Source organism: Martes martes (assembly GCF_963455335.1).
Source record: "Martes martes genome assembly, chromosome: 15".
Lineage (NCBI taxonomy): Eukaryota > Metazoa > Chordata > Mammalia > Carnivora > Mustelidae > Martes > Martes martes.
This window is the reverse complement of record NC_137903.1, coordinates 55016140-55043281: the sequence shown is the minus strand read 5'-3', so window position 1 is coordinate 55043281 and position 27142 is coordinate 55016140. Positions and strand designations below refer to the sequence as shown.

Sequence of the window (27142 nt, the reverse complement as noted above, 5' to 3'; positions counted from 1 at the left end):
GCGTTGGTTTTTGTTTTTTTTGTTTTGTTTTGTTTTGTTTTTTGAATAGGCTCCACACCCAGCGTCACAGTTTCAGGCTTCTTTTTGGCAATGCAATTTCAGAGTGTATCATTTTTTTTTTTTTTTTTTTAAGTAGGCTCCGCGCCCAGTGCGGAGCCCAGTGCAGGGCTTGAACTCACAACCTTGAGATCAAGACCTGAGCTGAGATCAAGAGTCGGACACAATCAACTGAGCCACCCAGATGCCCCTGAAGTTTGTTTTATGGAACCTCCTTTCATTGCTCTTTGTAATGCCCCTCGTCCTGGGGCCGTGAGAGTACGCCACGGCATACAGGCACTAAGCTCCCGGAACCAACTCTTGGAGAGAGGAGTGGAGAATTTAGGAATTTAGTTCTGCCAGGTCCAGATGTGCTTTGGTTCCGTCTTGCACAGCAAGCTGTCCCCTTTCCCTCTATAATCCTGCATGTCACCTGGTGTGGAGACTGGCACGCTGATGGATTGACAGACAGACAGACAGACTGCATAATCAAATCAGTCCTGAGATGCTTTGCTGTGCTCTACCCTACAGGTTAATGGAAACAGCGAGAGAAATGACTCGGGAGTCCTTGCCTATCAAATGCCTTGAAGCGGTCATCCTGGGGATGTATCCTTAAAGTTATGTTTGCTCAAGTTTACTTCATAGATGGTGGCCTCCCTGTGGGGCCCATGGTGCCTTCGTTGTTCCAGACTCACAGAGATGATGCCCGTTGTCTGGTTGGGACAAAGGGTCAAGCTCCCCCTGGTGCTTCTCTTTAACTTTGACCTTCTGGAGTTGAACCAGATCAGAGCCTGGCTCCTTGGCTCATTGTTAACGTTCCCTGCAGCCTGCCCCAGGCCCAGCTCTCAGGCCAGATGCACTAGTTATGAGGGGAATTCCAACTTAGAGGGACCACGGAGAGAGCATGTATCATTATTTTTTGCATTTATCTGGCATTGCAACAGGATAGACACTCAAGGGGAAATGGGGTTATCCAAAGGCATCTCTGGGGAAATTTCTAAGAGTGGGTTGTGGACGAGACACTTTAGAGTCTTGACTCCACAGAATGTAGAGTTGAAACAAGGGTCTGGGCTCTGCCATACTTTCTGTTCCATTTTCCGCCAGACTCCTGGCTCCTTAGCCTGAGGGGAATATGGTACAAAAAAGCTATGATGGAAGTAGAACATGATCTGACAGAAGAGCAAAGGAACTTGTAGTCCCTTGGGGTGGCTGGCTGGAAGGGACAGTGACAAGGGAATGCAGCAAGACGTGACCTTGGGAGGTGGTCCCAGGAAAGACCAGTTGGTCCTTGAGTGCTGTGCTGAGAAGTGTGACCTTCCTCCCAAAGGCTAGGGCAGCCCCCGAGAAAGCTCGGCAGCAGAGGCACGACACGACCAGGCATGGGTGTTAGAGAGGTGGTTCTTCGGGCAGATCGAAGGGCAGACTGGAGAAGGAGCTGCATCTGCAAAGCCCGTTAGGAGCTGCTCCCTGAGGGATATGGTGATGCTTGAACTATGGTCCTGGCCAGGGGAACAGAGGTGAGGGGACATCAAGGAGATAGAATTTCCAGGACTCAGAGGCCAACTGAGTGCCGGAGTTGATGAGGAGGGAGTCAACCAATGGATTGGGCCGTAGTTTGTGGAGGATGGGCAGGAGGGATGAGGGCGACGGAGAGGTGAGATTCTTTGGTCCAGAAGCCGAGAAGGTGGAGGGAGGAGCCCACCTGTGGGCTGACTAGTGGTAAGAGTTAGAGGAGACAGAGGCAACGAGCCCACATTTCTGGCTTGGAAAACTGGCGGATCGGGTAGGTGTGCTGCCGCCCAAGGAAGGACTTGCGGGGAGGGTCAGATTTAGGGGGATGGGAGTTCAGATTTGAGTATGTTCAATTTGAGACGTGGGCAGGGGTCGGATGTTGGGGTGGGTATGGAGAGTGTGATGCTCAGGAGGGGGATCGGCACTGGAAATAGGAATCGGGGAGCTGCACATACTTTCTGCACGTGTTTAGGGAATGGTAGCTGCTGTTCGAGGAACGAGAAGAGAGGAAGATCAAGGATGAGATCCCACCCTTTTTTGGTTTAGATGGACATGGTGAGCCCGTGACAGAGACGAAGGAAAGTTAGAGAGCTGGAAGGAAACCCAGGATAGAAAGAGGCAAGCGTGACGTCAGGGGAAGGACCAGTGGCTCAAAATCAGACCGGGGACAGTAGGACAGGGGGAGTCTGTGGGCTTGGTCTCCTGGACACGTTCATGGGAACCGCAGTGTCTGGCCCTCTGCAGTCTGCAGGGCACTGGCGGGCCGAGTCTGGAAAAGATGGCCTGCAGGTGCCCAGGCTGACCTTTGAAAAATGGGAACTTGAGCCTTATTGTGGCCCTTCCCCCACAGTTCCGTCCTACCTCCTCCCTACTCCTCACAAAGGAGAGGAGACGCGTGCCTGGGGAGCCGGCCGGAGGGCAGAACAGGGTGGAGGCCGCAGATGGCTCCGGGGGCCTTTCTGAGGCAGGAGTCAGTCACAGCTGTTGGGCTGAGCCTCCTGTGAGTTTGATGGGGGTGAACAGCTGTTGGGGGTTTGCTGGGGGAGTCAGTGAAGGAGAGCATGTGCACAGGCCCTTCCCTGGGCAGGCCAGCTACCTTCAGACTCTGCTGACGGAGGTCTGGGTGCCCCAGGGCGGAGGCCATCTTGCTTTACACGGTAGCCATGTCCCCGCGCCGTGGTGTAAACCCAAGCACTACTTCAGGTTTCCTGGGATTAACCAGCTCTTTTGGGTCATGAGGGAAACACTTGTGACTGGTCTCTGGGCCTGTCCAAATCAGAGGACAGTGTAGCCTTGGTTTTCCTTTATTCTTACCAGTGTGACATTACAGAGAAGGGCCCGGAAGGCGGGGACGGGTGGAGGAACGGGGCCCACACTGCTGAACTCAGGGAAATTTGACTCTTGGACACAGGCAAGAAACACAGACCTAAATTCCAAAAGTTACATCTTTGTCTTTTCTCTTTGCTCTTTGTCAGCATCCCTATGGCCTGCTTTCCTCTCGAGCACAGTGAAGGACATGACTTAGGTCATCTGTCTGTGTCTCCCACAGGCCCCTCTGCAGGTCCTGGGAAACAAATAGCACCTCAACAACCTTGAAACGGGTCAGCTTGGCTGCTGCTTGGAAGCCTGTATCCCCTGTCTTGTCCTTGTTTTCTCCCGTTTGACGCTAGTCTGGAGTTAGGATTCATTCAGGAAGAGCCCCTACTTTTGCTCATGCACACACTTTCACAGGCCTGCAGGAGACAAAGACCTTCGATTCATCTTCTAAATCCTGGCAACAATTTCGGGGGCCTCGCTGACCATGAAGGGGCTTAATCATGGTGCGGCTTAGATGCTGGGTAGATCTTCTAGGAGCTTGGGCATGGCTGCTCCCTCATCCCTAGAAAAGCTCAGGACACTTCCCTGCCCTCATCCACACTTCCTCGTCCCCTTCCCTTACTCCAGGTCCCAAGGCTTCCCGATAGCCATAAAGATGGAAGAAATCCTAGCGATGGCAACTTGTGACAGAATGGACTGGTGGTCTCTCCCATCCCCTGCCTCCCTCCCTCTTCTCCACGTGGCTGACTCTACTTGTCCCACAGACTAATTTCAGTGTGGTCGCCCCATGGCCTCTTCCCTGCTCTCCCAGAGGCCGCTGGGCTTGCCTCTCTCACAGCACACATCACACTGGGGTGGTTCTTTTCAGTGTCACTGACCCCATTGACATATAGCACGGTTCAAGTTTAAGGTGAACAGCATAATGGCTTGACATACATATATTGTGAATGTGGTTTTTTTCATCGTAGTAAAATAGTCATGCCATAAAATTAGCATTTTAACTCTAAGTGTACAGTTGATTGGCACTGAGAACACTCCTGTTGTCATGCAAGCATGGGCACCAGCCGTCTCCAGGACTTCATCTTTCCCAACTGAAATGCCATGCCCATGGAACGCTAACTCCCCGTTTTCCTGCCCGCCCCCATCAACCACCTGTCTACTTTCATCTCTGTGAATGTGACTTCTCCAGATACCTCAGTAAGGGGAATCATACAGTATTTGTCCTTTTCTGACTGGCTTATTTCTAAGCCTAATGTCCTCAAGGTTCATCCCAGTTATAGCACGCGTCATAATTTCCTGACTTCTTAAGGTAGAATGATATTCCATTGTATACACCACGTTCGGTTCGTCCAGTCATCCATCCGCGGGCACAGGGATCGCGCCCCCCCCTTTCCGCTGCTGTGAACATGGGTGTGCAAGTCCCCGGCCACATCCCCGCTTTTAGTTCTTGTGGGTACACATCCAGAAGTTGCTGGATCATGTGGCAACTCTTCCTTCTCCTTCCTCTTTTTTTTTGTGAGGAACTGCCATCCTGGTCGTGTCGTGTCCATTTTGAGTCTGTGTCCCCGACAGGCTTCCAGAAGAGGGCTGCGCTCTTGCTCTCGGGCTCCACGGCCCTGCCCTGCCCGCAGCCTGTCGGGCACAGGAGATAACGCGCCCAGTGGGGGTCCGTTATCACTAAAAAAACGACTGAGAAAGCTCTTCTTCCAGCCCCAGAGAACTCACCCCGGAAAACAAGCAGGAGTGGACGTCAGGGGCCTCGGAAGCTTGGGATTTCACTCCCTCCCTGCCAGTTCATGTCGCAGGAGGAAGTGACGAGAAAGCAGGTAACCAGAGAGAGGAGCCATCTGTGCTTACACTGAGGCCCTGTGCTCGGGTCGGCCCTCAGGGCTGGCTTCTGGTAGCTTCTTTCTTTTAAGGGTATCTGGACTGGCCCTCACTGAGGCAGTCTTTTTAGGTCGAAGGAAGGTGTCTCGCAATGGAGGGTCATCCTTGCAGCAAGCACTGACAGAGCACGTCTCTGTGCCAGGCCCGTGCTACGCCCGGGGACAGACACCAGCCTGCGAAACACAACTCCCGTCCCCACAAGACGCAAAGAGACACCCGGTTATAACACTGGGCGATTAAGCAGCCAGTGCTATTAGCTGCGGCTAATATGTATGTTTAGGGCCATTTTGTTCAGTTGATCTCATAGCTTTGTAACGTCAAGGTCATTTAAAAGTCATTTAAGACTTTCAGTTTTATATGACTTCCCATTATGAGGGAATATATCGGCCAAGGGCATGGGAGTGGATTCTTTATGGTCTTAGCATATCCTTCAAAAATGTCTTGGGTTGACTGTGGGTCCGTGTGCTGGTCCAGGGTGTAGGGGGAATGAAACTGGACAAAGGAATAATGATCAGGGGCTGAATTGTGGCAGGACTTTGGTAAGGGATTTGGACCAAGTCTGGAGAAGACGGAGAGAGAGTGAAAACTGAAGCAGAAGAGTTGACACATACCACATTTTGGCTTGAGTAGAACATTCTAGTCTCTGGGTGGAAAGTCCATTGGAGCGGGGGCAAGAAATGGTGAAGACAGATTCTCAGTGTAGAGAACCGTATCCACTGACTGAGCACTTAGCAGGCACAGGCCGCCATGGAGAGCACCTGGATTATTATTTACCTCAGAATCACCCTGGAGTCACCACAGGTTTCAGCAGAAAAGTGATGCCATGAGTTTTCAACATCCCTCTCCATAAATACTGGGTCCTTGCCAAGGTTATCCTGGGATTTTTGAGATGGCTCGAGGCTGTGGTGGTACTTGTGGTGTGGAGTCAGTGGGGTAGTTAGTTACGAGGCGCTGCCCCTGTGGAGTTACTGGTCCCAAACTGATACAACAGTATCAGTTTTGCTGATTTGCTCGACCCAAATGGGCTGATAAGTGGAGAAAGCCAATCTGTGATGCCAGGTGTGCTGGGGAATGAGGGGAACCTGAGGTTCGGGTGCTGGAGGCAGCTTTCCGTGTGGTACTCAAGGCTGTTGGCGTGGGTGTACTAGGGCCCCTGAGAGGAGCAGATGAGGGGCAGCTGTGACCTGTTCTGATGCCTTCCCGTCCAGGTAATCGACCAGTCTGTTCCTTTTCTTTCTTCTTCTTTTTTTTCTTTTTTAAGATTTTACTTATTTATTTGAGAGAGAGAGAGGGCATGACAGAGAGAGAGAGAGAGAGATCATGATGGGGGGGAGGGGTAGAGGGGAAGAAGACTCCCTGCTCAGCAGGGACTCGATTCCAGGAACCTGGGATCTGACAAAGCCAAAGGTAGATGCTTAACCCAGGTGCCACCCAGGTACCTAGTCAGTTTGTTTTCCATCTCACTGCCTTGCCTTGATTCTGTTTTTCACTTTTCTCCTGGAACTTTGCAGAGATCTTCAATTCCTGCTCTGTCCCACAGGCTCCAGCCAGAATTAATGTCTGAGAAAGTCATTCTCATTCCATTTTAAAAAGCCTTTAATACTCATCATGTCCTGAAGAAAACCAAGTGAGGGGGAAAGTCCATGATTTTTTTTGCATTTATTTAATTACTAAAGTAGAGGGCAAGTTTTTCTCATGGTCCCATTTTAATTTGGCTTCGGTCTGCATCATCTAATAGGTACTCAAAGAGATTGAGTGAATGCTTTCTAAAAGGATTAACGTGGAAAGTTTAGATGTGGACCTGCTCAGGGGCAGAGGGATGGACAGTTAATTTGCCACACAGACCACGTTCCCTCCTGGGAGTCCAAGCTTTGAATTCTCAAGGCCTCCCTTCTCTTCCTTGACTCAGATGGTCTAAGATACTTAACCAATGGACAGCCTTCCATCGAGCGATTCCCCATCAGCTTTAAAACCTACTTCTCAGGAAACTATTTTCACCACGTTGTGCTGGGGATTTATTGCAATGGCCGCTATGGCTCACTGGGCATGAGCCGCAGGGCTGAGCTGATGGACAAGCCGTTGACCTTTCGAACTCTGAGTGACCTCATCTTCGACTTTGAAGACTCCTACAAGAAGTACCTGCACACAGTCAAGAAGGTCAAGATTGGGCTGTACGTTCCCCATGAGCCTCACAGCTTCCAGCCCATTGAGTGGAAGCAGCTGGTCCTCAATGTCTCCAAGATGTTAAGGGCTGACATAAGGAAGGAGCTGGAGAAATATGCCAGGGACATGAGAATGAAGGTATGTGCTGGGGAGGGGAATGAGTGATGGTAGAGAGTTCTACCCCCGTCCTCTGTCTCCCTCCCTCTTGCCTCTTGCCCCATGTTTCTGGGATGGTCAGAAGCTTCTTGAGGTTATCTTGCTTAATAACCACCCTGTTTAAAAAAAAATACAAATCATTTGCTATTTGACGTGGACGATTAAAGTTTCTCTTTGTATAGGCTACTTCAAAACCTGGAGCTGAAGTCGATTTGAGATGTTACAGTTAAAGCAGTGTCTTGGCCTATATTTCCTCCTGTGAAATCAAATCCAAAATGTTAGTCATTTTAGATTAAGGCTCTCGTTTTGTTTTGTTTTGTTGTTTTGGTCTTTATGACAGGGTGACTAATCATTCCAGTTTGCCTGAAACTGGGGGGTTTCCTGCGACATGACATTTTTAGTACGTAAAACCAGGAAGGTCCTGGGCACACGAGGAGGAGCGGGTCACCCTGCTTTATAATCTTTTGCAGAGTCACTTCTGTCTCTGCTTTGCTTTATAAATTGCAACGCATTTTGGCATAAAATTTTGGCCTGGTGTCTCAATACCAAAGTAGCATTCACTGTGCTGGTTTCACAGAAACTACACTCACAAGCCCTTCTTCCTTCTCCCATGTCACTTCCATGGTAACATCGTGCCTGCTTGTCTGTGTCCCTCCAGGGCTTGTGGAATCACGGAGAGAAAGCCTGTGTGGACATGCAGGACCACAGGGAAAAGGGATTTTGCTGACCTCAGGCTGTTTAGTGCCTGGGGACTTGTCATCTTCACCCTGAGGGACCTGGGACGGAGATTCTTGATAAAATGAAACCACTCTGTGCCTGTGTGTGGGGTGGGAGAGTCAGAGGAAGAACAAGCTGGTTTCTGGGGCAATGGAGATGGGACTTTGCCCTCCCAAGATAGCACACAGCTCCTGGAAACAGCCCCGGGAGGCTGAGGCATAGGGCTTTGCCCTTCTGCTGTGGAAAAGGGGGCACAGTGTAATCATTTCAGCCTCTGGGAAGGGGTCCTCTGCTCCTCGCCAGTGTAGACTGAGCGAGGAACATCTGTCAGGACTTCCCTTGAGGGTCTTCCAGCTCGGTATCCCCTGATCTTGGCGCTCACGGTGGGGGCAAGGAGGCTGAGGGGAGACAGGAGGGTGGTTTCCTTCCGGAGGCAGCGTGGTAACTCCTCACATCTCCTTCAGATCCTGAAACCTGCAAGTGCCCATTCTCCAACCCAAGTGAGAAGCCGGGGGAAATCCCTGTCCCCCCGAAGGAGACAGGCGAGCCCCCCGAGACGGCTCGGCAGGAGAGACAAGTCGTGAGTACTATTTCCTCTTCCCTGGCTCAGGGGCCAGCACACACATCCATGGGGTTGTCCTGGTCCGTGGGGACCAAGCTGTGTCCTGGGCGTGGCATCTGAACCAGACTGAGATCTCCAAGAGGACCGGCCCTCCGTCAGGGGGCATCCCTTGTGGAGAAGAGTCCACTGTGCACGTCGCCCCCATTGCTCTGATGCTACCGCCTGTCCGTTGTAGACTCAGATGAAGGGACAAGCTTCAGATTACCAGAGATGAAGGAGATCCTGAGATCCCGGCAGCGTGGGGGGAACGGTGATGTAGGGTTGGGAAGCCTGGGTCTGGGGCCAGCTCAGCCCCTTGTGAGCCACACGACTTGAGGCCTGCCATGGAACCTTCCTTGGCTTAAGTTCCCTTAGCCAGAAGATGGGATTGTTAGAACTGATGAAACTTCCCTAAAACCCTCTGTGCCCAGGAGAAATCATGATCGTTCTTAAGGTCATGGCATCTTTAGGTCATAGGTACCCCAGGCGCATCCTTTCTCCCTTGCTGACCCTGTCTTCCCCCGTCTTATCCCCAAGGCCACTGATTCCACACTACTACTGAGGTCAAAATGACTCCCTTGGGAAATGACAGATAGGAGAAGCTGAGGAGGCCCGAAGTACCCAGTGATAATCCACGGGCTGATATTTGGGCCGCAATTAGGCAGGGGAGAAAGTGCCACTGTCATGAATACCAGCACATGCTGGTCATGAGCCTCTCTCACCGAGCCTGGGACAGTGTGGTGCAGCACACAGAGGTCCCGGGTGAGCCCCCGCTCGGCCGCCCCTTAGCCTTGCGGCCTGGGGAGACCTCTCAGGAGCCTCCTTTGCTCATCCGTCCAAGAGGATAAAAACACTTTCCCTGCCTCCTCCTCAAGGAGTCATGGGACCCACTTAGAAGACGTAGGGAGAGCGGTTTGTTCATGGTGAGCAGCTTTTAACACAGGCGTGTCATTATTGTCACATCAGTCCTGTAGGGTAAGAAGGCAGAGTTTTAGTTTTCACTGTCAAAGGGAGAAACCAGAACACAAACCAGGTTTGTTATCTTGTGCTGTCTTGTAGCTAGTCAGTGATGGAACTGGGGCTGGACCCCAGGTTCCCCGGCTCTGGGGTGGGGGAGAGGGGTGGAAGTGTTGGTTCTGTCAGGATGAGGTGGTTTTTGTTCTGAGGAAGGTTCCCTGTTTGTCCCCATTCTACCTCCTGCTGCCGAACCCGGGTGCAGAATCTACAGCCAGAGGGTGTTGGCTAAGACGGCTGGGGTCCAGGCTTTGACAGGGGAGGAGGTGGAAAGGGGGCGCTGCTGCAGCAAGAGAAGCTGGAGAATGGGGGGCTTCAGCATGGCTCTGACCTTTTGGGCAGCAGGATGGCTTCAGAGCTTTGGCACAAGCCTCTGACCCTAATCCTGCCTCTGACGCTGACCACTACCCATGCCTCTTGACCCTGACCTTCACCGCAAGCCTCTCTCTCCCCCTCTCCCATGCAGCCATCCATTCATTGGCGACCCTGAACAAAGCAGCAGTTGTCTCAGAGGACTGTGCATGTGTAAACCCTTTTTAGGGGGCACGTAGCATGGAACCCGCGACCCAGAAGTAGCAATCTGGTTACTCAAGGAGCAGGGGAGGGGCGCTTTGTTCTGCTTTGTTAGCTTTGCTGTCCCAGGAGGGCTAAGTCTTCCCTGAGGAGCTCCCAGTCTGCAGCAGACACTGAGCAGTCCAGAAAGCCCCACTCTGCCCTCTAAACCCCGAAGTCCTGAGTGTGCCCCTGACGGACTGATGCACAGGACGGCAGGATGGGGTTTTCGGACCATTCCTGTCGCATCCGTTTTACTTGCATCCACAGGAAATTTGCAGTCCAAGGCATGTTAGGTTTTTTACCAAGAAGTTCCCATGAGTGCCCAGGGATGGGAAAGCCAGCAAGATCTCAGACGCTGGCTGTGGAGACAGAAGTCAGAGGCCGTGCCAGGTGCCCGTGGTCTGAGAGCAGTACGGGAAGAAGGTGCATTGGGGCCTGGACTGTGGGATTTGAGCTGCTGCTTAGGCACCCTGGGGGAGCATTCTAGAAGCCGCTGAGAATGCCGATCTGGAGCTTGAGGAATAGAGACCGTGACAGCAGAGCCATCTGCTTAGAAGTGACAGTTGAAGCAAAAGCTGGAGGAGTCGGTGAGGAAGGAGGGACGTCCTGGCAGGCTCCGAGTGGCCCAGGGGACGAAGGGCCAGAGCAGGAGGTGGGGAAGGAATGGCAGAGAGGCGGGTCAGGAGTGTGAAGGGGCCTGTCCGCACCTGCAGAAGCCAGCTGTGAAGATCGGAGGAGCAAAGGGGGGTGGGGGGATGAGGGAGAGTTTAAGGTCAGGTAGATGAGGATGGAGAAGCGGACAGACTGTGTGTTCAGTGGCTTTTACCCCGCTGGTGAGGGAGGTGCGTCGCTGGCTGGGAGCGAGGAGGAGCCGGTGGGTTATGGGCACGGGGCGGGGAGACGGGGCTGCAGCAGCACGAGGGCCCCGCTGAGGAGAGACAGAAGGATTCTACACCCGGTTTGCAAACTCGAGCAAGACCAGAATCCCCGGAGGGCTTGTTAAAACTGATGCGGGGCCCCTCCCCCGGTGTTTGTGATTCAGCAGATCTGGATGGGCCAGAACCTGCTGTTCTGGCAAGTTCCCAGGTGATGCTGATGCTGGCGGTCCAGGGACCACTCTTGGAGAACCTCGGTTGGTGTTGACTTGGGGGTCGACTTTAAAAAAACAACAGCATGTCAAGGTGCAGGCACTGGGTCTGTGTGATTCCGGGGCTCAGCTCCACCTGGTCCTGCCTGGGCCTCTGGAGCCTGAGGTGCTGTTGGAGGGTGTGACCCCGGCCTGACCCCCATGTTGGGCTCCACTGAAGACACGCTGGGCAGAGCCCGGCTGGTCATTGTCCCGGGGGCCAGGTAGGGAACTGGTGTTGGGTCACCCCCGAGCCATGCCCGTACCCTAATCTCTGGACTTTGTCACACAGCGGAGGCAAGCGACCACGCCTGTGCCTGCAGAGGACAGCCCTTAGACTGCCGCAGTTGTGAGTGCAAAGCACGTTCGAGTGTCGGGGGCCCCCCTCACCCTCACCACTCCTGTCGGTCGGAAGCAGGAAGTGGGCCCGGGGATGGGGAGAAAGGCAGTAGGGAGAGGGCAGCGGTCCCCGGTGGGGTCAGGAAGGATAGACCTGCAGGAAGCTGGGGGTTCCGTTCCCCACCCACTTCCCTTCACGCCCTGAAGTCGAGCCCAGCCCTGGCAGGCAGGCCCTGGCTTCGCAGAGCCGATGGCTCATGGTTCAGTGAAAACATAAACTTCTCCAAAATGGCCAAGAGTGGCTGCGCCCAGCCCCGGAAGCCCACACCCTTTCTCCCGGGCACGGCACTGGTTCCCAGGAGTCTCCCTCCCTCCATCGACTCTCCCTAGGGGGTCAGGTCTTAGGGATTTTCTTTTTCACAGCCAGGGCGGGGTGGCTTTGGAAGAGTTTGACCATCAAGGGAGCCTAGGTGGCTTGTGGGTTCCTGTGGACCATCTGGTGTGAGCAAATCCAGGAAGACCGTGGCTGTCCTTGGTAGCCGAAGCCCCTGCCCGTTCTTTTCCCAGTTTAGAGGTCAGGAGGGGATTCTCGAGGGCAAATATCTTGGCCGAGGTTTCAAGTGGATTGAGGTGTTACAAGGTGTTACTAATTCCTCCTTAAACCCTGCTTTCTGAGTTGCAGGGCTGGGTCGGGGATCACAGGGGCTCGAGGGGACAGAGAAGCAAGGGTTGAAAGGGAAATGCAAGGCTGCGTGATGCAGGGAGGACAAGAGGGATGGAAGCACCAAGCCCCTCCCTCCCTCTGCAGATCCCAGCTTCCGCCATTGCCACAGACTAGAGCCCAGGACACCCTGGTTCCTAGAGGTGTGTCTGGAGGAGAACAGCTTCTCAGCTTCTACTCCTGTCCTTCAGCAAGCAGGTTTTTCTCCAGGTAATCTTGATTTGGTGAGGAAACGAGAAAGGGACTCATTTGGTACTGACCCAATAACTCCACCAAAATTCTGGGCCTCCTGAGGTGAAATGGCCAGGACTAGGGAGGGCTTGGTGGCTCTGTCACTGTGTTATTTTTTTCAGCATTACATAAGGCCATCAAATCATTTCTAAATGTGTCGGGTGCCATAATGAAGTTTGGGAGTGGCCCAGAGCGTGGAATATTACCATAACAGGCAAGAGGCCCATCCGCTGTGGGGTCCCGGCCCCTTTCTGTGCTGGGATAATTTTAGTGGCTTCATATTCCTGCCGACCTCATCCCTACAGCTGCAGCTACTTCAACCCTGCATTCCTCTCCGTTTTTGCACTCGTCTGAGTAATCCTTCTGGAAAGGAGGATCAGTGTCACTGGGTTGATGGGAGAGTCAGCTGGGTGGGAGGGCAAACAGCAAAGGCTGCACTAGGTGTCAGCTCAGGGCAGGGTGTCAAGAGGGAGACAGGGACGCCCCCACCCTCCACCCCTTGAGTCCTTTGTCAGCCTCTGCTCCCCTAGGAGTGTTTAAAGCGCCATCCACACAGAGCAAATTGTTTCCTGTGGTTCTAAGGGAGGCAGGGAGATGGCGGTTGAGATCCACGTTTTAAAGGCCTGCTGTGAACGTCTACCTACACTTCCCAATGCTGGCCTCAGTCCCCTCCACGAGCTCTTATCAGCAGCAGCCAGGACGCCCCTGGGGACAAGGGTTAGAAACGAGGTGGAGGAGGGGAAGTTATAATGATAGACCCTGGGGAGTGGTGGGGGCAAGGATGGTAAACTTCCTGCAAAGCTCATCCTCCCCCATTGAGAACCTTTCCACTTAAAATGCCGGCAGTTCCCGGAGGAACCACAAATGCTCCCGGGGGTCCTTTCTGTCTCTGACAGTCCTGCAACCTGGGAGCGTAGGGCTGAGCGGACCGTCTTCTGGCTGGGCTGCCCGTGTCGACATGAAAGGGGCTCGTGCCAGTTGGAGTGACCACGTGGGACATTCTTCCCAAGTGGGGCAAGAGTTCCCAAGGACCTCTGAGAGCGGCTTTGTTCTCTCTCCGCTCTCTGGCTCCCCTTTTCCGCCTCTGTCCCTCCTCGGCTCTTCTTTGCCTTCTAGGATTCTCTTCCTCCCTTTTCCTCCCTCTTTGATTTCCCTTCTTGGTCATCTGTCTCTGTGGCTGGCGGTCTGTGCCTCTAGAGACCCCCAGGGTCACAGAGGTTGCTAAGCCCCATCTCAAGATCAGGTCTCCTTTCACAGCTGGCCCCAAGCGGGACAAGGGAGTTCCTGCTCGGTTCTGTCAGGAAGGATTGATTGTAGGGACGCCTCCAGGCAATTGCCCAAGTGAGGCTGTGAAGTCATTATGAAGTCCTAGAAAATCAGTCTGAGTCCATGGGCTAATGATATTGAAGACATTCTGAGTGAGGCCCGAGAAGCCATTCCATTCTCCTTCCATCCCGGGTAAGAAAATGTCCCCAAAGGTGGAAAGGAGATAATTTCCTTAGCAAGCAAAGTAGAGGGGAGGCAAAAAAAAAAAAAAAAAAAAAAAAAAAAAAAGGCGAGAGAAAAGTAGAATGATTGTGGAAGGAGAGGGAGAACTAAGCCAGGATCCTGGGTGATGTGGAGTTTCCTTCTAGAAGCCCAGACAAAGGACTGCCCAGCTTAGCTCTCCTGGGATTTCATAGGGTCTGGGGTCACCAGAGACGCTTGGAGAAGCAGGATGGGCGATGAGCTCTATGAGCAAAGACCTCCTGACCTGAATGAGCGAAGAGCCTCTTGGGTTTAGACACCTTTGGGATCCCCAAGGGGTCTTCCGTCACGGTAAGGAGAGGAGGCTGTGCCCTGGAATCTCAAACAGTGGCCTGTGGCTCTTGGTCTCTGGCCAGAGCCTCCTACCTTGGGAGGCCTTGAAAGAAGGGGCAGGGCTGGGAGAGTCCCTGCTGAGTCGAATCTCTTGGGTGGGCGCCGCCCCGCACCCGCCAGCAGGATACCTACCATCCTAGGGACCAAGGGATGTGAGCGAGGAGCAGGACGGGCTTGGAATGAGGGTGACAAGTGGGAAGGAACCAGTCCGCCCTCCCGTGGCCCTCCAGTAGAGGCCTACCCAGAAAGGTCATAAGTCCTAAACCGGTGCCCAGCCTGACCTGATTCCTGCCAGACCAGACAAGAGAGGAGGGCTTGAGGTCTCTGCTTGAACTTGTAAATGCTGGGCCAGCGCCATCCCTGACTTAATCTGTTCCATACCCTTAACACGGAGGACCAAGAGGTCCATGTGAGAGTTGCTCTCTTCCTGGATATCCCTTTCTAGAATCCTGAGTCCACAAGGACTAGAGCTAAACTGGTCTTCATGGGTGTGTCTGTGTGTGAGGGTGAGTGAGTGAACACGTGGGCGATGACACTGTCCACCCTCCGGGGCTGCGACCTCAGGGGAGACAGGAGTGAGAAGAGGAACAGGACAGGTGGCCCGTGCTTCCTAATCAGGCAGCCCCGAAGTGGTCGTAGATGGGCCACACCCCAGAAGTGTATCCTACTCAAATGGGAGAAACAAGAGGCAAAGTTCCATCAGAAGAAAGGGAAGGGACTTCGGGTCCAGAGGGAGCAGGAGCTGCTGTTTTTCCTGCTGTAACCGTGAGACCTACAAGGTACTTGGCACACAGTGTTACTTAGTAAATTCCTGTGGGTGCGTAAGTACCGGGCAAGCTGCGGGAGACTTTTTCTCCCCTCCCGGCTGCCAGCCAGGCCTCCGGACCTCTGCTCCCCAGCAACTGCTGAGGGGAGAGGGGGCGGTGTTGAGAAGTGAAGGGAGGAGCTGCCCCGGACTGGGGACTTAGTCCGAGGGACAGAAAAGGGGTGGCGGCTTAGGGGGAGCCCTGCAGGCTCTCCTTCCTCGCCACTACTTCTTTTCTTAAACCCAGTCTCACGCAGACACACACCAGCGGATAGTTCAGCCCTAGGATGCGATGTCCCCACTTGGTCCCCAACATGCTGCCATGAACCTTCTTGTTCTGAGGCTCTTTGCACCTTCACAACAGAGAATCTCGCCGAGCTCTTCGTGGACACGGAGGCTGCCACACACTGTATGCGAGTCTCGAGGGGCCACTCTGCCGGCCTAGGAGACGGTTCACTGTCCCCGGACTGTTGAGGTTTAGGAAGCAGTGGTGAATACTACTCATATATTATGTATCGATTTGGATCAAGGCAATGAACCACAAGCCAATTTTCCAGTGTGTCTCAATCTTATATTGAGATTGAGATATAAGATTGAGACACACTGGAAAATTGGAAGTCCCGTATCTACTCCCAGCTACCCGGAACAAAAGATCACATTGAAAATATAGAGTGTGGGGGCCCCTGGCTGACTCAGTCGGTATAGTGTGCAACTCTGGATCTCAGGGTCGTGAGTTCAAGCCCCACATTGTAGAGTTTCCTTAAAAAACAACAACAACAACAACAAAAACCCAGAGTGTGAATTTCCACCATGTGTCACAAGGATGGAAAACTCAGGTTTCTCTGCTACAGAAAACTTCTCTATGGGACCACCATCCTGTCCTCCTCAGCCTACCTCCCCCCTGAACAGCCCTCGCTGGCTCCAGGAATGCGGGCCTGAGGTTGGGGTGGAGGGGACACCCGGGGCCAGGCCATCAAGCCGTCCCCCTAAATCACCCTGGATACGTTTACATGACAACAGATGAAGCTGGGATTATCCGTTTGTGTGCTGAGGGAAGCGGCCCTCACGGAAACTTAAAGTCCCCTTCCCTGCGGCTTCTCAAACAGAAGCCTGGCCCAGAGCTCTCAGTAGGAAAATCCTCGGAGCTCTTTCCCTTGCGTGGACTGGGGAGGGGTTTGGAGAAAGAGAGTGTTCCGTCTAAAATAATAACCGTGCATCCGATGAGAAGTTCTGGGCAAGTGCAGATCCGGCTGAATCACCATGCCGGCGCTTGTGTTTCTTAAAAATAAATCCCTTTGTGGAATTCTAAGTATAGCCAGGGGAGCCCTTGGAAGAGGTCTCTTCACGCACAGGCTTGCCCAGCTCTGGCCCGGAGAGGAGCTGCTGGCCAGGAGGGAGCAGTATTTCTGGCTGGGCCCACAGGCAGGTGGCCGGCTGATAACCCATTTCTGCCTTTCGCCAGGCCGGGAGACTGCAGCCAGCATCGCTGGGAGAGAAAAGGGTTTCCTCTTTCAGGCAGTTCACCGGGGTTGGGGGGGATCTCGGTTGAACTCCTTTTTCTGCCTTTTGTTCTTCCCTGAGTTCTGGATACCTGAGGGGCGGGGGCGGGTGGGCTACAGAGGAAGGGGACAATCTAGTCCTTTTCCTTTGGAAGCCCTCCAGCCTCTGCTTCCCGAACCACTTCAGCTTTTCAAGCAGGCAGGTTCCCTGAGCCTCTTTCAGAAGTAAGATAAAGCCTCTCTATACAGGAAGAAAAATTAAAATGTCATCATGGTGACTTGAATTCCTGGCTTAGGACATTGTTAAAAATACCCGATGATGAAGGTAATGCAATGAAGCCCTATCTGCCGTTTATATGTTAATGAGAACTTGACCCAAGTTTAACTGATAAGTACCGGGGATTCAACAGGAGGGATTCATAGCTGAATGGACTTGATCCCTGTCCTCAATTTGTCTAATCTCTGAGGCAGGCCTAAGGATAGGAGCCTGCAGGAGTCTTCGGCAGGTGTGCCAGAGAAAATGTCCCGGCCTATAGCGGCAAGGAGTAATGCATTGTGAGGGAAGGAAGTCGGATACTTCGTGGGAGAAGTGGCGTTTGGGTGGACTGTGGAGGGATGACAGGACATGGGGTTGGGCGCTCCATGGCATGGTGCAGAGGCTGGAGTAGTTGTGGGGTCATCCTTCGATGCTGGGAGGATGCTTTGTGCGGGGAGTGGGAGGACGGGGTCCGTTTGCTTCCTGGTTAAGGGCATGGGCTCTGGGGGGATGAGTTCTGGCTCGCCCACTTGCTAAACATGCAGTTTTGCTTTAAGCCGGTTCCCTTTCAGTGCCTCGATTTCTTCCTCTGTAAAATGGGTAGGAACTGTATCAGCCCCGTCAGGTTATGGTGAGACTCAGTTAATCCCTGTAAACCTCTCAGAGCGATGCCTGGTGCCTCATAAGGGCCAGCTAAATGAAAGGTACTTATAATGGTGATTTCTCAGCACCTGGAAGATTCTGCCAGGGTGGGCAAGGGGAGTGACTGGTTTAGGTGCTAAGGAAAGGTTTAGAAAAAAGGAGTTCAGAGACCCCCCAAGTTAAAGTCCATCCGTTTTCAAGGAAGCCAGTAGCAGACCAAGGGTAAAGGTAAAGGGTGAAGTTTTAGGAACACACACACTTTTAAGAATGTGGTGAAAATTCCGTTTCCTCCGAGCTGACGGGCTCCAAAGTGAGGGGGTCAGGTGAGTGGGCAAAAAATGGCTTCTGTGGAGGTCACATCCCAGGGTTGAGCAGCTAGGGTTTGTCCTCCTCTCCAGCCCCTGGACTCTGCAGCCCGTCCTGCTGCTGACCTCCCAGCCCGGGACCGAGGGACTGAGGGAGAGAAAAATAGGTCAGCGCGGATCTACTCCACCACCCGGGAAACCACGCTGGGCTCGTGTCTTACTAGCGCTGTTCTCACAGAGGGAGGGCAGCACAGTTACTAGAGTTTCGGAGAAGGAGAGGTATGACTCTGTTGAGAGACGGGCCAGGTCGGGAAGGAAGGTGCAGGAACTGGGGTGGGCTCGCAGGTGCGTGCCGCGGAGGACGCTGGAATGGGGAGCCACCGTCGAGGAGTGGCTTACTCTTGACAGACAAGGGGAGGTGTGAAGAGCCGCCATGGCATTGGTCCCACAGGGGGTGCAGGGCCCCGGGGGAAGAAGACAGACTCTTACAAGTGAGTCTTCGGATTTTGGGTAGGGTGTGGCTGCTTCTCCTAAGTGGAATCTAGAGAACTTCTAGGAAGGGTGCTCAGTCCCCAGGCGAAACTCCCTCAGGCCCACTCAACACCCACCATGACTGGCATCGGAGTTGGTGTTGTATTAGTGAATTCACAGACGGACGTGATCCCGGTCAGGATCAGGTTTGGTGGAGGGTAAGGTTGGGGGGGAGGCCAGGACTTAGCTGGGACTCACCAGGATGGGAAAGTGGCTCAAAAGAGACGGTACGGGACGTCTTACTGCTCGGTCTCTTCAGTGTCCCACCTTGGGGGCCACAGTCCAACCATCACTTCCACAAGACAGAAGAGAGAGCAGGAGAACCCAGGAAGGGCACATGCTCTTTGTCTTTGGAAGAGCTGTCTGGTAACTTCCATGTCAATCTCGATGGTTACAGTTTCGCCTGATGCCTGGCCGGCTTCAGAGAGGCTGGGATACATGGTTTGTGTTCTTGATAGCTCTGGGCCCAGCTGAAAAGCAGGTTTTTACTAAGGCAGAAGGGGAGAGTGGATGTGGAGGGCCACGTAACAGACTGCCCCAGAGAGATCATTAAAAACATCAGATAAAGGAAAAAACCATTCACTACAAATGTAGTTTATGTTTGGATAAGGAGTATATATATGCTCATGTATTTCTACCACCAGGAAAGGTAGTGTGGAAATTATATATATATATATATATATATATATATATATATGTGTGTGTGTGTGTGTGTGTGTGTGTGTATATTTTTTTTTTTAAAGATTTATTTATTTGACAGAGAGATCATGAGTAGGCAGAGAGGTAGGCAGAGAGAGAGGAGGAAGCAGGCTCCCTGCCAAGCAGAGAGCCTGATGGGGGACTTGATCCCAAGACCCTGAGATTGACCTGAGCCAAAGGCAGAGGCTTTAACCCACTGAGCCACCCAGGTGCCCTGGAAATTATATTTTAATCGCTCTAGGAAATGACCCCCCTATTTAATCCTTTTGTAAAGTGAGGAATTGGGATACTTCAAATTTACCCTTCACCAAGTGAATTTTTTTTGATTGCTGAATTTCTAAAAGCGTGGCCCATGGAGGAGGAGAGAAGTAGATTTGCCTTTCTAAGCACATTTGCCTTAAGAGTGATGCTAACTTATGGGGAGTCTCCCTGAAGAAAGAAGTCCCATATTAGCTATTTGAAAAGATGACACACCTCACACAAGGAAACAGAGACTCTATCTCAGGCTTTTTGAAAAAATGAACTAGAGGGGCCCCTGGGTGGCCCATTCGGTTAAGCGTCTGCCTTTGGCTTAGGTCATGATCCTGGGGTCCTGGGACTGAGGTTGCGTTGGGCTCCCTGCTGAGCGGGAGCCTGCTGCTTCCTCTGCTTGTGCTCTGTCAAATAAATAAATTTTTAAAAAAATAATAATTAAAAAAAAAAAGAAAAAATGAACTAGATACAAATGGACTCTGAACCAGACTTGTCCACAAGAGCCCTAGTTCTCTCCACGTTAGTGGGCTGAGGGCAGAGATATAAATTTAAATTTGAACCCTCAGGCTGAAGTGTGCTCCCTTTAGCTGCCGATTCAAAAATGGTCCTCAAAGTGGCCCCCAGGGTCCACTCTGCCAGCGGCTCTTTTGATAGAGAATGGCTGATCTCTAGGGCACGTATAGCTGGAGGACACCATCGGCCCGAAGGTCAGAAGCATTGAGCTCTCTGGTACAGTGAGCAGGGGTTTTCATGCAAGGAAGTCTGGGGACTTCTGTCCTCTGCCAGCCATATTTGTCAGCATCATCCGGGCACCCTCGGACCATGAGCAGAGACAGAAAGAAACGAGAGGCATGATTCCTGACCAGTGAAGCAGGGCACGTGGTCACTCTGAGAAATCAGCTTCACGCAACACAAAGATGGGTAGGTTCACAAGTTCCTTAGCAATGCCAAGGAACGAGTTAGGGAAGGTTTCTCGACCACTTCGAATCCTCAGGTTCAGAGGGGATGTTCATAGGCTGTTGCGAGGAAGGGAGGGAGGGGTGAAGAGGAAGGGAGGGAGAGGAGATGAAGGCGGGCAGAGAGAGGGACAGAATGCGAATATGTAGGGCGGTAGAACTTGTTGCCAAAATTTGAGCCTCATGTCCTTAAGTGGCCCGTCGGTATTAGCTATTGATTTCTGGCTCTGTTAACACCACATGAGTTGGAGCACCTTCCTGCCAGGGAAAAACTATTTGCTGTGAGGAAACCCTTCAGAGGATAAACCAAGAAACTGTTATATTTTCATTCTGGTCTCTTTTCTTCAAACACTTAAGGTTCATGGGTAGCCTAAAAGTATCTTCAGTCTTCTGAAAAAATGGCTGAACATGCAACTTTTGAATGTGAACTCACTAGCCATACTGAACTTGCTTAATTTGGTTTATAAGCTCAGTTCTCTTTTATCAGAGAAGGTAGGAGGCTAAGAAGTGAAAAAAAAACTGTGAGCGAAGTTGGGAGAACGCGTAGGCGTATTTTTATATCAGGAGATCATTGAGGAAATGTCTTTAATGAAGACACGTGATGTGCTTCCTGATTTTCTTTTTCCAGCCTGAAGTACTTTCTGACATGATCTCACATAAATGCTTATTCGTACTTAGGAAAATGTATTGAGGGAGAACAGAGGATTTGCCACGGAATGATTTTCCACACTGATGTGCTTTTTCAGATGAGTTGTAAAGGATTTGCCCCGATTTTATGCACTGGGGCCTGGAAGAGTAATCCTCTGTCAGAGAGAGCCGAGCACCTCTCCATGCGAACCTGGCACCTGAGAGGTCTTGTAGTTGCTGGGTTTCCCCCAGGGCGTTGAGCACCAGGAAGCCAAGGTTTCAAGGAGAGTCCGGCTGAGGTTTTTAGTTCTACTGGACTACATGTGATTTGTTTTTAGATCCTTGCAAGGTTCACAGATACTGGGCTTCAGAAGTTAGAGTGTGACCGAAGGCAGGCTTCGAGCTGGACAGACTCACCTGGCAACCTGTCAGGTTTTTTTCAGCTCTACGTTGAAAAGCCTGTGAAAATGTTCTCTACATCCCATCAGAGTGGACTTGAGAACACGAGGTCAAGCTGGGAACCAAGCCTGGTGGCGGGGCGGGGGGTAGGGGTGGGTATGGCGGGGCGGGCTGGGGGCAAGCACCCAAAGGGTCAGGAGAACAAAGTCAAGTTCTCTGAATCAAATACTAAGTGATCTTTCTCTGTCCCCTTCCTCTCCCCCACCTGCCTTTGACCCTTAGGCCCGCACTGCCTGAGAAGGTGGCCGACCTCAGCACGCTGAACGAGGTGGGCTACCAAATCCGAATTTAGGCAAGCCATATCAGCCAGCAAGAGGGCTTCCGTGGTGCTTCTCTCTGCACTTTACCCCAGCATCTTCAGGAGGAACTGCAACTATTTATTGAGAACCTGTGGATTTTATTTTTAAGGATTCACTTGGACACGGAATCGGAGTGGGTGGTAACAATTAACGTTGAAAGTCACCAAGGGGCCACCATGAAAAGGCTGAAGAAACCCCACTGGGGTTGGACTGTCCCCCTCACTACAGATAGAAAGGGTCCTATGTAACCGTAGTTTTCTATCTTCCCATTGACCTACTTTTATTTACTTGCTTTTGGACATGATGCCTCCTCACCAGTCGTAAATGTTCCTGAAACCCTCTCTCCCACTTTTGATATAGTAAGGTAACTCAGCCAGTATTAATGTCTTTTTTCAGCAATAACAGAGGCAAAAATTGGTGGGATTTTTTTTTTTAAGCAGTCAATATTACCTCAGCATCTTGACATCAGATATGCAAACTTAATGGTGTTTTGTTTTTTTTATATTCTATTTGTATTATTTCCCCAGTACTTCCAATGGGGATCTCCAGAAAGCTTGGAATTTTTTCCTGGTGCACACATACAATGGGATTAAGGTATTATATCAAGTGTTTTACTAAAAAGCACTGAAATTCTTCTGGCAATACGGGAAACTCTTTTCAGGACCTTGGAGTTACTTCTTTCTTAATCTTTCTTAAAGCATTCACTGAGAGCGGTTTTTGTTCTTTCAAAACAAAAAGCACGATCCGAAGGTAGTCTGTGTTCTGTCACTAACATTTAAACTTTGCAAACTCCAGCAAAAAAAGCACAAGAGGTCACGGCACGGTGACACACATTTAGCAGTATTGCAAGGACCTCCGGCAACGACACACGCAGAAAGGCAGAAGCCAGGAGTGAATCGGCAGTCTTGGGAACCAGATAACCTTTCTGTTCACGTCCCATCTGCTTTTTAGACTCTGAGTCAGGCGTTGGTTCGGAGGACTCACTGTTGTCAGAGAGGTGTCCTGATGTCTTATATTAAGACCAAAGGTGGCATGGTGTGATCCCTTTCCAGTCCCTTTGAAGTACCACTTCATGACTTAGGAACTGGTATTGGAAAATGCGATGAATTAAGAGAAGCAGAAACTTCTTTAAAATGGAAAAATCTTCAGGTAGAGGGTTCTATCTTCGAGTGTGACGGAGTCCGTGAAGGAGTGTGTCTGTGTAACTTCGGACTGCAGGCCGCGGAGAGGAGCTCTGCCCGTCAAGTGTGTACGTTGTCACCGTCAAGAGTGTGCTTCTGTTTCGTCTGTTGTAGCTCAGCAGCCGTGCCAACACAAGAGGTCAACTCGCAGGTGTACGTGAAGTCTGCTGGTCAACACAAGTGTTATTTCATTTGCCAGGACTTCCTCTCCGGCTTTCTTTGCCTGAAGGTGATTTCAGAAAGGGGAGTAGAAAAATAATCTGCTCACTGAGATTCTGTACCAGTAAAACCACTGAAGGTGACCTTATCCCTTGGCCACGTGCACGTGAGCTCCCTTTACAGTAAAACTCAGTGGCATTAATGGAAAGTGATTATTTTCTTGAAAAAGAAGGAAGTTTAGTGTCCTTTAGGTGAAAAGGACCAAGTAAGTGGACATCTCAATTACATTAAAATAGAGAAGTTAAAAATTCTGAACTAAAATCACTCTCTTTAAGAACAGTATCAGTTTGAGTTTAAGATGAGCTATCTTTGTATCTCTTCATAAGGCAAACTCATTTGCAGCCTCATGACCACATCTACTGAAATATTTGAGTTGTTCTAAATACTGACTTAGCTCTCTCTGTGAAAAACAAGATATATGTATCTTATGTTTGTCAATCTGAAACTTTATTATCGCTACTAGTACACCATTTTTACCACGGTGATCTTTTTAAGAGCTTAGACTAGGATTTTCCAAGTATTACTTAAGTACTGTCCCATCCAAAATACAGAATGTCATTAGCTGCAGAGCCCCTTTTTTTCCCAGAAAAAAAAGGGTAAAGAATAGGAACACAAACTATTCTAAGACACTGACGTACAAGCCTTAAAACCACCGCTGGTTTGGTGATTCAATTAGTAACCTGATTTTTTTTTCCACTCCCTTCTCGATGGGAAGATTTAGTCCCCCAGAGCAAGGGTTAGTCACAGAAACATGAAAAGTAATTTAAAATGCTCTTAGTTTTCATTCTAGCTTTACTGCCTGTGGAATTATGTTGATTTTTAAAAGATCTGAGAAAGGTACCAAACTCTTCCAGTCTAGCGCAGGAATTTGATTAAGATGATATTTAGGCAGAAACAAAACAAAAAAACCATGACATGATTTATTCCCCCCCCAATTAATTTTAAAATTGGCTATTATTAAAAAAATAAAAAATAAAACTATGAGATGATTTGAATCTAGTTTTTAAAGTTATTAATGCAAGAGAAATTTTACGCTTAAGCCATTGTGGGGATATATGCAAAGTTTAAATGGATGACAGAAATCTTGACTTCAGACTCCATGTGCTGTTTTGAGTACACTTTATTTCAGAAAGTGACATTTAGTATTTTCTATACACGTTGAAATCATGAGCATTTCACTTTTTCTAAGTCAATTATTTCATAAGGATTTTATTAATAGATATTGGTAAATAGAACTTTGGAAATCTTAATTCTGTATTCTTACTATACCCAAGGCTTTTGTAAGCTATAGTTTTATGTACAACCTTGTACAGTTTTTTTGACACACAATTCAGAATCTTGTTTATTCTCTTGGACTTTGTTCTGGCCAATACATTTTTTTTAAATCTTTAAGGAAAACTGTGATTGTTTTAGTGGGTATTTTTCTAAGTAAAGGAAAAGTTGTATAATGGTATTTTAGAGAATGCCAGATAAGTGCATGTTTCAAGTTAATGTTTTTCTCATCACTTGTATGTTTATACACAGCATGGGACTTTAATAAAACCATCCTGGAAACTTAAGGATTGTTTTTCTTCCAAAAATGTATGTAAGAGGGTGTGATTTATTTTTTTCTTGTCCTTTTACTACATACTTGTCCTAGTAAACTCATTTATCACTCCCTCACCCTTATCTTCTTCCACAATTTTCAGACTCTGTATTCAACACTATTCTGTTTTGCCACATCTGAATTCACTTACATGTTAGCATCACTCTAAGTAATACAGGCTTTAGGGTAATGAAATAGTTTAGAAGGGACAACAGCCCAGTGGACACACTTAGCACACCTACCACAAAACCTCCAGGCACAGATGCACTAGACTAATAATTTATTAGGTGATTCATAGAGACGAAGTGCAAATAACTTGACTTCTCTGTTTCCCCAAACCCTTGAACTCTCTGGATCTCTAATTTGTTTTTTTAGGAAAGCAAAGGGTTAAAAGCAGACAGTTGCTAAATTCAAAAAAAAAAAAAAAAAGACAAGATTTCAAACATGCATATTATCTTGATATCAAAAGGTATCGTAAAACCAACATTTCTTACTCCACAGTATCTCTTTCCATTTTAAAACTTGGCCAGTACAGCACTTCCGCCTGGGGGTGATTTGGCTTCAGCAATTAACCAGATTTAAATGCTTTTTGGCAGGTAAATACAAGGCTCCAACAGAGTCACCAATTCTGACCGAAAAAAGTAAAGACAAGTGGACAGTTCATTTTAGCGGAGCTTCAAAAACCTGTGAGATGGTTGCACTGACCCTTTGGCCTCCAGTTCACAAAATACTACGTCCTATATGCTCAAGTGGAAAGCATTTTTATGGATTTATTCTACAAAGTGAAGCACATGAAAAGGGCCTAAAATTAATATATTGATCAGGACATAAAAAATTAAATTTTCACAGAGGTTTTCAGAGATGTTAGTTTAGCAACAATGACCTATACACAAAGTTATCTGTTAATAAACTCACATAACACAAAGAAGTAATTAATGCATTTTCATTTTTCTTTCCCCAATATTAAAAGGGATTAATTATACTATTATTTGATGAGGACAATATCTGTTAATTAGAGCACACAATATTCTGCAAACTGTTACTAGAAAACATGGAAAGTCTTAGAACTACAGTTAATACTGTAAGTAAAAACCCAAAAAAGTGAGAAATTAAACATTTAAAAATACTTGCTTATTATCATTTTTCATAGGTAATCCTCATAACCTACACGCCTTGTTCAGGTAGTCATTTGATTTCTTTTCTCAAAAAATAACTGTAGTAAATATACTTTAGTACAAAACCTTTAAAGTCCAGGACCCGGAGTAAATACTGCTTTCTAATTTCAGAAAAGGCATTCTATGAAGAACACCTGTTGTAAAAACTTCTATAATTCAGTATAATTGAATATAAAATTACTACTTAGTAAAAATGTGCATAATTTTTTGATCCTAATGTCTAAAAAAGAGGACACATTAACTTTTTTGTTTTAAAATGTTTGATCGAAATACTCACAGAGCGCCAACTGTGGGACTCACTAGACCTGCTCTTGACCACTTTACAAAAAAATGTCAGCACCACGTCACACTGCTGCCTCATTAGGAAAGAAAACAAAGTAACATCTTAGAAACAAAACCACTAAGACAGTTAAAATTACTAGTTAGGAGTATTAGGTCTCCAAGTTGGTATCTCCCCACTAGTTCTACGGGCTTCCTAAATATCTGAGCGAAACCAAAAGAATCTTAGAGCTGCCACCTTGTTCTAAAGACAAATTTCCTAATAAAATAAATTTCCACAGAACTGGTTCAGAAAACTAAAGTTTCTCCTCCGACCCGGGGATCTCTTCTTGAAACTGAAGAGAAAAAAACAGACCAACTCCCCCCCACCCCCAACTGCTAGGGAAACAAAGGCATTCTAACCCAGTCTCTGTCTCTCTCAGGCATGCTGGAATGGTCTGCCTGTCACAGGATGGAAAGAGGGCGTCTGTAAAGCACTTCAACTCTTAGTTACAGTGACCTACATCTCCCAACAAAATGCAGACATAGTCCACGGCTCAGGAGAGGAGTAAGACAGATTAAGCAATCTGACAATTCTAGAAAGCATTATCAAGCCCCCTCAAAACCAAACTAAAATGGTTGGTTGGACACTTGTGAGCAATTTCTGAGATGAACTAATTAGGACTCAACAAACAGATGGTCCTCACAATGAAATCAGACCTTCTGGAAGGGAAACGAGTTGTGGTTTGCACGAACTCAAAGATACTTTGGATCCACCATAAAGCTTGCCAAAAACATCAACTGAAATTCTTTACTAACTAAAGAGGATGCACTATGTTTAAAAATCACTGTCAACTTTACTGGGATTTAGAATAAAAAATATTTACAACTCTTTTACAATAAGGAGTAAACGTTTAGATCTCACTTGTCAGGAAAATATTTTTTCGGTATTACAAAGAAAATTGTTGTAAACTTGTTTCTTCTGATATCTGTTTCAAGCATTTAACACGACCTCTTCAGAAACTCCACGGCATAAAAATAAACATGCAAACTCTCAAGAAATATTTTACATTTTTTGAAAAAGAATATAAATCGGAAAGAAAAGTATATATATATATATATATATATATATATATATGTATATACGATCAAAGAAGAG

The 27142-nt window shown here is 49.1% G+C and overlaps 1 protein-coding gene across 2 annotated transcripts in view; it reads left to right on the top strand.

Annotated features, from left to right (window-relative positions):
• Positions 1 to 21616, top strand: part of VASH2 (vasohibin 2) — a 36353-nt gene extending 14737 nt beyond the window's left edge. The window contains exons 5-9 of one of the 2 annotated variants that reach the window (XM_080823966.1): positions 568 to 642; positions 6672 to 7053; positions 8253 to 8368; positions 11377 to 11433; positions 21489 to 21607. In XM_080823966.1, coding sequence (XP_080680092.1) covers positions 568 to 642; positions 6672 to 7053; positions 8253 to 8368; positions 11377 to 11433; positions 21489 to 21558 — 700 coding nt within the window. In that variant the 3' untranslated portion in view covers positions 21559 to 21607. Of the gene's footprint in view, positions 1 to 567; positions 643 to 6671; positions 7054 to 8252; positions 8369 to 11376; positions 11434 to 21488 lie in introns of both variants that reach the window. The other variant, XM_080823967.1, reaches the window with a different exon arrangement.
• The last annotated feature ends 5526 nt before the right edge of the window (positions 21617 to 27142 follow it).